The sequence below is a fragment of the Solanum pennellii genome, chromosome 1 (genome assembly GCF_001406875.1).
Source record: "Solanum pennellii chromosome 1, SPENNV200".
Taxonomy (NCBI): Eukaryota; Viridiplantae; Streptophyta; class Magnoliopsida; order Solanales; family Solanaceae; genus Solanum; species Solanum pennellii.
In genome coordinates, this window is record NC_028637.1 from 2,989,888 (window position 1) to 3,000,990 (window position 11,103).

General features: G+C 27.4%; 1 protein-coding gene across 1 annotated transcript; it reads right to left on the reverse strand.

Annotated features, from left to right (window-relative positions):
* Positions 1-5,167: 5,167 nt before the first annotated feature.
* Positions 5,168-6,841, reverse strand: LOC107016576 (fe(2+) transport protein 1-like). Its single transcript, XM_015217007.2, has 3 exons — positions 6,236-6,841; positions 5,575-5,724; positions 5,168-5,473 (listed from the first exon to the last, which is right to left on the reverse strand). Exons 1-3 carry the CDS (start codon positions 6,752-6,754, stop codon positions 5,168-5,170), a joined length of 975 nt encoding a protein of 324 aa, XP_015072493.1. The 5' UTR covers positions 6,755-6,841.
* Between the last annotated feature and the right edge of the window lie 4,262 nt (positions 6,842-11,103).

The following is an 11,103-nucleotide window of genomic DNA, read 5'->3' on the forward strand; positions in this document are numbered from 1 at the left end:
TGACGGCACGTCCTGCAGGTCCGTCACAGATTACAGAGAGTCGATTTTCAGTACCCAATTTCAGAATTTCTAAGTATGCTGAAACGAGACCCTGCGACGGTCCGTCGTGCCTGTGACGTTCCGTCGTGGGGTCCGTTTCCTCAGCCAATTTTCCAGAAATAAAATCTGCTGCTCAAAACGACTAAACAGGTCGTTACAGGATTGTTCAAGGCCTATAAGGAGTTCACCCATCTCATTAACCACCGATGTGAGATTTTTGTCATTCTTTAAAATGGTTGAAATTGGAAATATTAAAATGGGTTGAATAGAAATCGGGTTGGGTCTTGACCCGCCAAGTTTACTTTGGGCTCAAACGGGTTGGGCTCAAATGGGCTAAAAACGGATTGGGTCTTGACCCGCCCAATTAGATCCGATTAATCTCAATAATTTAACATATTGATATTTAACTTTTATAATCACAACTTGAATTCCCGCTCAAGGATTTTTTGTTAAAAAAGTAAAAATGGATAGATAAATTCCAAAAAATGTTAAATAGATAATAATTCATACCTTTAATATAGGAACCCATCTTAATAAAAAAATTTAAAACGGGTTGAAATTGAAGATTGAATTGGGACCAATTGAGAATTCTCTTCAAATGGGTTGAGATTGAACCCAATTCAATTTTATCTTGAGCCCAACTCTTAAAATTTTGGGTGGGTTCGGCGGGTTATATGTATGGGTTCATTTTTGACACCCCTATGTATATATTAAAGGGAAAATTATATGGAATGACAAACATTCCTAAGTAATTATATAATAAGGGTATAGTTCAATTTATTTACTTTATATAAGTTTAGTTTTTTTTTTTTTGCTATAATTAATGGGGTTCACCACCTATTATATAACAAATAGTATAAAAATCTTTTTTTTTAACTCTGTATATAATTTTACACAAAACAATATTCTCTCTCCTATTTATATTCCAATTTTTTATCCTACAATTAATACTTCTATCTGTTTTGAATTTCAAATTAGTCAAAAATTCAATTACTCCCTCTTGAAGTTGAATTCAATTTCCGTAAGTATTCCTAAATTTTAGTCTTTTTCCTTTTTTTTCCTTATTATACATTTGTATATGTTTTTTGTTTCTTATGTTTTTTTCATATTTTTTTATGAAACAATCGATTGTTTGTTCTTTTTAGATCTAAAATTGGTCACACAATGAATGAATCATCTTCATCAAAGAGGATTACAAGAGGTATTCCATTGCATGTCAATTTTGTTGACAATTTACCATCGTTTTCAATGGGTTTAACTCAAGATTTTGGGGTTGATATAGGGTCTATTGTAAAATCAAAACAAGTTCAACATGAACAAACAATGGAAGAATTGAGATCAAAGAAAAAAAATGACCCTACGGCAGTTCAAGAAGTTATTAACAATGTCAAAGCTAGATGCATTAAAATTGTACAAGGAGGAAGAAAGAGGAAAGTTGTAAACATTGATTCAGAGGAAAATGCATCTGAAGTTGATGGATCTGAAGATCATCATAATCATGAGGTAGTGGCTTAAAACACAAATTTAGATAAAAAAAATTTGTTACTTAGATGTTAATTTACAAAAAATTATTGTTTAAGTATTGTATATAGTATATTGCATGTTTAGTACACTCGTGTTTTAGTTATATATCTGTATATTTATTTAATTATTATATGTGTTTGTGGATTTTATTACTTTAGACATACTTTAAGTTATGTATAATGAATGAATAATATACTAAGTCTTAATAGTGGTAGTAGTATACTGTATATTTAAAGACTCATTATTATTTTTGTTTTTTTGTATATATATACAAAAAGTAATTGGACTTAGTTATACAGATTGGAAAATATCATATATGATTATAATTTGTATATTTTATTAGTTATATACAAATTATTAAAGTTAATATATATTAAGTTTATATACATATACAAAAATTTGTGTACATATATACTAAATTTTAATAGTGGTAGTAGCGGATTGTATATTAAAGGCTCATTACTTTTTTTTTAGTATACATATATACACAAAGTAATTGGATTTAGTTATATAGATGGGAAAATTTCATATGTGATTGTAATTTGTATATTTTAATAGTTATATACAAATTATTGAAGTTAGTATATATTAAGTTTATATATTATTGGAGTATATAAAAAGTCATTTAGACACTTGTATATAATGCCATGTTTAACTAATATATCATGTACACATATCAATATACAAAAAAGATACCAGAATGCATAACCAAAATAGCTAATGAGCCCATTATCTGTACAATTATAAAAAAAATATATTTCAAATCATTCAAAGAGATCATATATACAATTAATACAACAATATTATACAATCATATTACATAATTGATTTTATACTGTTATTCTTTTTAATATACAAATACTACATCAACAAAAGTATATAATTGTATCAAAAGTAAAACACTTACTTTATGGATATATACAATTATCACCAACTATTACCTCTATTCGCTTACAATGATCTTCTTTATAATATACAAATACTACTTCAACAAAAAGTATATAATTGTATATTACGAAACTTCAGCTTAAAACAATCATATTTTGAAATCAGTTTTAAAAAAAACTTACGCCATCACAATAACGAACGCACATAAATCAAAATTTGTAAATCCAATTGAACATTATATAATTAATGCAATAATAAACATGAATTTTCATCAAAGAAAAACTTACCTGTAATCGATTACAAAGAAAAAATAAAAAAAATTGCTGAACTTCTGTTTCATAAACAACAAAAAAAATTATATTTTGTTTCAATTGCTGTATAATTCTTATTTTTTTTGAAAAAAAAATATGAATTTGAACGTTTAGCTTAAAAAAAGGACGTTTACCTAAATTTGTGGCATTATCTAAATTTATTGTTAGCATATTTAACGCTTCAGTTACAAATCACTTTTTAAAATAAAATCGTATAAATAAAAAACAAAAAAAACATTATATACAAAATTAAAGATACCTAAAATAACTAAACTATACCCATAGAATGTAATTAGGTAAACTATACCCATATAATGTTATTTAATCAATTAAGTTTGTCATATATGAAATTTTCCCTATATTAAATTATTCATAAGAAATATCACGTTTGATAGTTGAGCTAATAATTAGAAGGTAAATTATTTTTGTATAAAATTAATATGGTGTTTGGTTTGTGACTGGAAACTTGTATAATTAATACATGTATAAATTATGACGGAATGTATGTATTCTTTTATACATGATAAAGAGTAGAGTAACTGATATATGATAAACCCTTTGGGGTGGTTTGGGCTTGGAACTTCTATTTTGGAGGTTTCAAGTTCGAAACCCCTTGCCGTGAAGCTAAGAGTTTGTCTTTTGGATGTAAGCTAGAGTAACTTGTTTCCTATCTATCTACCATTCGTCTACCAAACGACCCCGGTATGCATAACTAATTCATATATTATCATATAAAACAATACTTAAATTCCCTTATAATTATTCCATGCATTATTATAACTATGGCTTCAATTCCTTTTTTTCATTTATTTAATTTTCCTTTACCTTTTGTAGTTCTTCAACCGCATTATTATAAAATGTCTATGTAGTTCAAAATGAGGTCTGAAAAAAATAAAATGTACGCATATTTTATTTTTATCTCATAAATAGAGAGGTCGTTTAACTTCACTTCTAATCCAAGGTTAAAGAAGCCACCTAGAAGGAAGTGACGACCAAATTATCTTAATATATGAGTTTTTTGGTGGAATTATTTATCAAATGTTTGACCATGTTTATTGTGAAACTTAACCAAAAAAAAAGTTTTATTTTCAAAATAAAAATGATAAGAGTAGTTGAAAATTAGAAAAAGAATGATTTTTTATTATTATTATTTTATAATAGTAGAGGATATATGTTACTTCCTAATTCCACTAATGCTATAAAAAGGGACAAAAACAAAAATGCATAAAACGAATTGCGATTTATGAATATGAATAAAATTTGAAAATTTTAAAAGATAGAAAATTAGGTTATGTATTCCAATATATAGTATTATACTTAGGTATTATTTTTACTCCCCTTATCCCTAATTATTTGTCTATTTTTCTTTTTTTAGTTGTCCCTGATTACTTGTCTATTTTGACAAATCAAGAAAGGACAAATTTATTTACCTATTATACCCTCAATTAATTACTTTGAAAAATGTAGAACTTCTTGAAAATCTCAAGTTTTTAATTCATTCACTTCATAATTAATTGGGGTAAAATGGTAAATTCACTTTATAAATTATTGTATTCTTAATAGGTGCGTCAATTCAAAATTCGACAAGTAATTAGTGACAGACGGAGTACTAGATTACGTATAATATATATATATATATATATATATATATATATATATTTCAATAAGAAAATAGTGATTTTTTAATAGTGAAAAAAGATTATCACAACTTCTCTATTGGCCTCATTCTAGTTCCAAAAACACGCTACTTCAACCCTCGAAAGCAATTCTCGAATCATAAAGAAAATTTATGAGAGAAGAATCAAAGAATAAACGAAAATGTAACTTTTTTATAAACAAAATGGCATGCCTAATGAGGCAATCTTTTCCTCTCTCATCTCTTTAGGTGAAGAACATCAAAATGACTCAAATGAAAATCATCCCCAAATACAATACTATATATTGAAGTGAATTGGAACTCATTGGACTCTTCTATCCAAATCAGACTGAAAAATATGATCTCGAATATATGTTTAGCGATAATTAAGAAGGAAAAATCTTATATTTTTTTCTCTCACATGCAAAATGTTTTTTCGTTTTTTTAGGTTGATTTCTCGTATGGTCACATAACTGATAATTATTATAATCTCATAAAGCTACAATAATCTTAATTTTCTTTAACAACAAAAGTAACCATCTCAATATAAATCAATTCAACTTCAACAAAAAAAAAAAACAAATCGATATTTAATTCGGTGATACGAAATTACACATTATTTCCACAAATAATAACTACACATTGATGATGGAAACAAAACTAAAACGAAATCAAAAAAGAATAATTTCATGCCTATATGGGAATATCGTTTACTCAGATGTATTACACGCACTACTGATCGTATCAAAGATTCGAAGATAAATCCAATTTAGGCCCATATAGCCATAATAGACATTCCACCAGCACCTAATAAAACAGCAAGATAAGCCCATGATTGAAGCTTTATATTATTTTGCAATTTGGTACCCATAAAATCATATGCAAGAAGATCCACAAGTGCCATATAATTCAATAAACCAGCTGAACATGCATTCAACAATCCCACAACTATAAGTGATGTTGGACTATTCTCACTATACACATTTGATAATCCAATTCCAAGTGCTATACCAAATGGTGTTGTTATTGAAAAAAACAACACCAATGTTGATTTCATCCTCATACCATAGTCCGCCTAAACGCGAAAAATAAAAACATCAGAACAAGACTGAGACATAGTTATTATAGGCGATTATTGTACATATATACGCGATCGATCAAGTTATATATATGTACCTGGAGGATGCAACCTCCTAAGCCCATTCCTTCAAAAAGTTGATGGAAACATATAGCAGCTACTAATGGCCTAATTGTACATGGATTATCAGATGCACCCATGGATAATCCTATCACTATTGAGTGTACAATTATCCCTAGCTCCAAAACCTGTATTATATATGATCGTATCGACAGTCAGATCTCTCTTATATAAACAAATAATATATAATCATTAAAAGATTTCCTTCTCTATCAAAAGTGTGATTTAAGCTTAAGATTTTACATTAAAGTTACTAACTCATAATATTATAAAAATAGATTTTTCACAATTTTTTTTGCCTATAATAGTCAAATATTGTTTGTATAATATTAAAAAAAATAGATTTTTTACATTTTTTTTTGCCTATTATAGTCAAAATATTGTTTATATATATGTCAAATGTTTGTATGATATTAAAAAAAATAGATTTTTTACATTTTTTGCCAATAATAATCAAAATATTGTTTTATATGTCAAATGTTTGTTATAGGTGTATGTATAACAATCATTCATTAAAACAACTAATCTTGAAATTAAGAATGATGTTAGGTGTATAACAGTCATTCATTATAACAGCTAATTTCGAAATTAAGGATGATGTTATAGAGAGATCTGACTATACGTTAGTAAATATTGTACCTGAGCCACAACCCTATACCTAAGCAATTGTGAGCCTTTATCATCACATTTGAATACTTCTCCATGTACATGTCCATTTTGTGACTCAATCTTAGCATTATTTTGAACACAATCTCCATCATTTCCATCTCCATATTCCAATTTCTTCTTCTTAAAGCAACTCATGGCATATGAATCAATACTTAGAGTTAAAATCGCGGAAATCATAGCAACAAACGTTGTAAATGGGAATTTTCTCCAAGGATTTTCAGGCAAGCAATCAGATCTAAGAAAATCGAACGAGTCAGGTAAAACGTGCATGTACCCTGTGGCTAGTATAACTCCGGAAGCAAATGCCTTAACCAACACGAATAAATTTGTATCGCGTTGTATCGCGGGAATTGTATGAGAGAAGAGAGGTAAACAAACACCAATCATACTTGTCATAAGAATTGAAACAATAGCAACAAGTTTCAACTTTAATGCCTCATTTTTATTGTTTGTACATCCTTGTCTATCACTATTTGAACCACATCTCATTGTAGTATTATTATTTTCATATTCACCTTTCGTTTTCGATGGGAAAGAGATAAGGATGACGATCAGAATACCAATAAATTTAGAAGAAATTGCCATATGGGAGAATTTTGAAAATTAAGTGTAACAACTTCATGGAATTTCAATTTTAATCTTAATCTAATGATCTTATAAGAATTTTGAAGTTTTAAGCTAGTTGATTGAAAATGACATTTTTACCCTTGTGTTTTATCTAAGTTAAGGTAGTAAAGAGTGTAATTCTTTAATCTTATGAAGGGTAGAATAGGAAGTATGACAAGCATACGCTATGCGTGTGGTGTCATTGTTTTTACTGTGCAGTGAATGTTGAAATCACTAGCAATATGTAGTTTTACCGATGGTTAAAATGACTTGTTATCTTACGTGGCATTATTTGTAGCGATGGTAATGTATTTATAATAATTTCTTTTTTATATTCATATTTATTTTTTTTATTAAAGAAAAATACTACTAGTAAGGTATGGTTGTGGAAGACATATCATTTATGGACTTTAAAATTAATTTCTTATAATTTAATTAAATTTAAAAAGTTTTAAAAAAAATACGTATTAACTTTATAAAAAATTACTCTATATCTTTGGCACATGAAAAATGAAATAAAATATCTTTGGCACATGAAAAATGAAATAAAAATTAATTTAACTTCAAATATCATGTGATTTAAACTCAAGAGTATAGTGGGACATCATGAGGCCAAAGAAAAAAATATAAGGTATATTCTATTGAGCTTATATAACTAAAAATTATAATATTTTTTTTTTAAATGATGAAAAAGAAACTAAATGATAAAATCTTCTTTTAAAAAAAGGAAAAGGATATATACCTTTTAACTTTGTCATTTAGAGCTGTTATACCCTTTGTTATGAAAGTGGCTCAGATATACCCCTAGTTATAAACAAATGGCTCACATATACCCTTTGCCTTTAACGGAAATGAAAAAAAAAATATTTTTTAATCTAATTTTTAATTATTTTATTTTAAAAAATATAATCCCATATGAGTAAATTTAATCCTCATCAAACATATTTTTTTTGACTTTTTTTGTTTCAATAACTAATTTAGAATTATTATTTTGATAATCAAATTTATTTATGTTTCACTAAAATTCTTGTAAAACTTATTGTAGATGACCAAATTTTTTTCTTCGAATACAAAAATCAAATTACAATATAGACAAAAGAAATAGTTAAATTTTTTTCTTCTTTAAACTAAGGAATGAAAGAAAAAGAATAGAAATAAGAATAAGAAACTCATATAATTATAATAAAAGAAGTCAAAAAATAATTTACGTATGAAAAAAGTTAAAATATACCTTGAACTTTGATAGAAGAATCATATATACCCCTAAATAAGTTTTTTAAAAAATTAAAAGTAAAAATTATAAATTTAGAACTAATATTTTAACTTCCGTTAAATGAAGGGTATATGTGAGCTCATTTTGTAACAGCAGGGGTATATGTGAGTCGTTTGTATAACGTAAGGACATATATGAGTCACTTTCATAACGAGGGTATATCAGCTCCAAATGACAAAGTTGAGGGGTATATCAGACCCTTTTCCCTTTAAAAAAATGATGAAAAACAAAGAGAGCATTAAAAGAAATTCTCAACTTATCTATAATTCAATTTGTCTTATCTTCCTTCTTTTAATATTTTTTCTACTTTATCTATTTTTTCTATTTAGTTTACAATATTCTCATTATTATGAGTTTTTTGCTATTTTTTCTCGTTTCGAACTAGTTTTAACTATATATTATCAAGATTCTTATATGATAAAGAGTCTAATATAATTTATGAGTTATGAATAAAAGAGAAACAGAAACATAATAATAAGAATTCAAAAGTAATTTTTATAATTTGGAAAAATATAAAAAATGAATATATATACTCTTTTTTTTTAAAAAAAAAAAGGTGATGATATTTTGTTTAAATATGCTAATTAGTTATAAAAATCTAATATTATGAAAATCATCAAAAAAAAAATAGAATATTGACATAAATATGTTTGGGTGCAAAACTTTTACATATAGCCACTTAAAAATAAATTAATTACTCTCCATAGTTATAGTTTGATAATTACAATTTGTAGCTACATGTTATATGGAGGAGAGAGGCGAGCGAGACTGGGAGAGAGAGAGAGAGGCGAGAGAGGGGGAAAAGAGTGGGAGAAAGGTGAATTGTATATGTATATTGGTTAGATAATTGTATATTATACATATTAATTTGTATATATGGCAAGAGAGATTGGGAGATGGAGGAGAGAGACGAGCAAAACTGGGAGAGGAAGGAGAGAGGCGAGTGAGATCGAGAGAGGGAGGAGAGAGGCGAGCGAGACAGGTCAAAGAGTGGGAGATAGATGAATTGTATATATATATAATTGTATATTATACATATACATTTGTATATAGGACAAACGAGATTGGGAGAGGAGGATAGAGACGAGCGAGAGAGGACGGAGAGTGGGAGAGAGGTGTATTGTATATGTATATAGGTCAAATAATTTTATATTATACATATATATTTGTATATTCTGGCGAATTATACATATACAAACATGATTAATCATACAAATTCGAAGTCAGCCCACGTAATTAATGTATAATGTTAGCCGCGAGTGATAATTATAGCAAACTATAGCTACAATGAGTAATTAAATAGTATAAGTTTGTTTTGTTGCGACTATTCACGTTAAGTTTGCCATTTTCTCCAAGCTACCTTCTACGCGAATTCAATTGATTAGTATCATTAGAATTTCAGTGCAACACAATGAAGAAGAAAATCAAGAAAGCATTACTATTTTCTACTACTCAAAGTTTCTTTAGGGCTTTGCTATACCTTCCTATTTGTCATCTTTTCTACCAATATCTATCACGCTTTCTTCGTTAATCACTATTTGCCATTTCATTATCTTCATAGCCTCGCACAAAAATTATAGTACTTTTCAAGATATTTTATTACAAAATTAATTTATATTCGATGGTGAGACTCTTAATGTCGTTCAATCGAAAGTTTGAATTAGGTATGGATGGTATCAAAGAAGAAAAGAGTAGTTCTTCTCTAAAAAAAACTATTCAATTAATTTTTGATACCATTAGAACATATGTATACGTATTCTGATAGTATCAAAGAGGAAAAGATAGTGATTCAGTGAAAACTAGTTAAACTGATACAATTATACTTAATATATATCATCAGAGTATACATATACTATGGTGGCATCAAAGAAGAAAAAACAGTTCTTCACTGAAAGCAATGATCAATTATTGCTTGATACCATAAGAGTTTGTGGAAAATGCATGTAGTAATTCATAGAAAACTAGCTAAAATGATACTTAATATCACCGAAATATACTCCATCAAATTTTGAGAGAAAAAATCATTTACGTCATCCGTTAAAAATTTTGCTCGTCTATGTCATTTTCGTTGACAAAATGTATATTCATGTCATTAATTATTAACTAAAATGACATAGATGAGTCAAACCTTTAATATATGACACATATAAGTCTTTTCTCAAAGTTTAATAACGTATTTAAGTCTTTTCTTTTTAAAACTTAATTTGATTAATGACGTGACTGAATCATAATTGACCTCGCGTAAAAAATAATTTTACAAAATCAAAATTATTTTTCATTAACAAATATTGACATGAATAAGTCTTTTTCTCAAATAAAAATAACATACACAATTTTTTTTTAATATATAACATAAATAAACCTTTTATTAAAATATATTTGTACTTTTCACCTTCAAATTAATGTAATTTAGAATCATATCATAAAAATTTTGAAACATTAAATATGAATCCAAAGAGTCCTAGTCAGCATTATTTTGTCCAATTATGTGAAAAGACAAATACCAACAAAAATATAGAGAGAAGAAAGTAAGATAAAGACTAGACATTTTTATTATTATTTTTGAAAGAAAAAAGCAAACTACACAATCTCCAATGTTGCAGTTTTTATTTTTGCACAATAAACTAAGCTTTAATTCCTGTGCTGCAGCAGCACGTATGCCATTTGTTTTTATTTTATTTCTTATAATACCCCACCCCCCACTTGTCCCATATCCCAACCACAATTTTACTTTTTGAGTTTTTTAGATCGCGATTATCGTACTAGTTGTATTATTGTAGTTTTTGTTTGACATGATACATAACGACAACTCTTAACTTGACATCACTTGACAACTATGATCTTTAGCTTTGGATGTGGACAACTGGACATTTAAACTTGTATACAATAGAGCAAATAGACATATTCGTCATACATGACAATTTTGCATCGTACGTGGCGTTCTGTGTGTACTTCTACT

Excerpts from the sequence above, each read along its gene's own strand:
- LOC107016576 (XM_015217007.2), bottom strand. The coding sequence starts at position 6,754 with ATGAGATGTGGTTCAAATAGTGATAGACAAGGATGTACAAACAATAAA. Across the intron at positions 5,725-6,235 it reads GGTATAGGGTTGTGGCTCAG|GTTTTGGAGCTAGGGATAAT; the intron begins GTACAATATTTA and ends TATATAATACAG. Across the intron at positions 5,474-5,574 it reads TAGGAGGTTGCATCCTCCAG|GCGGACTATGGTATGAGGAT; the intron begins GTACATATATAT and ends TTTCGCGTTTAG.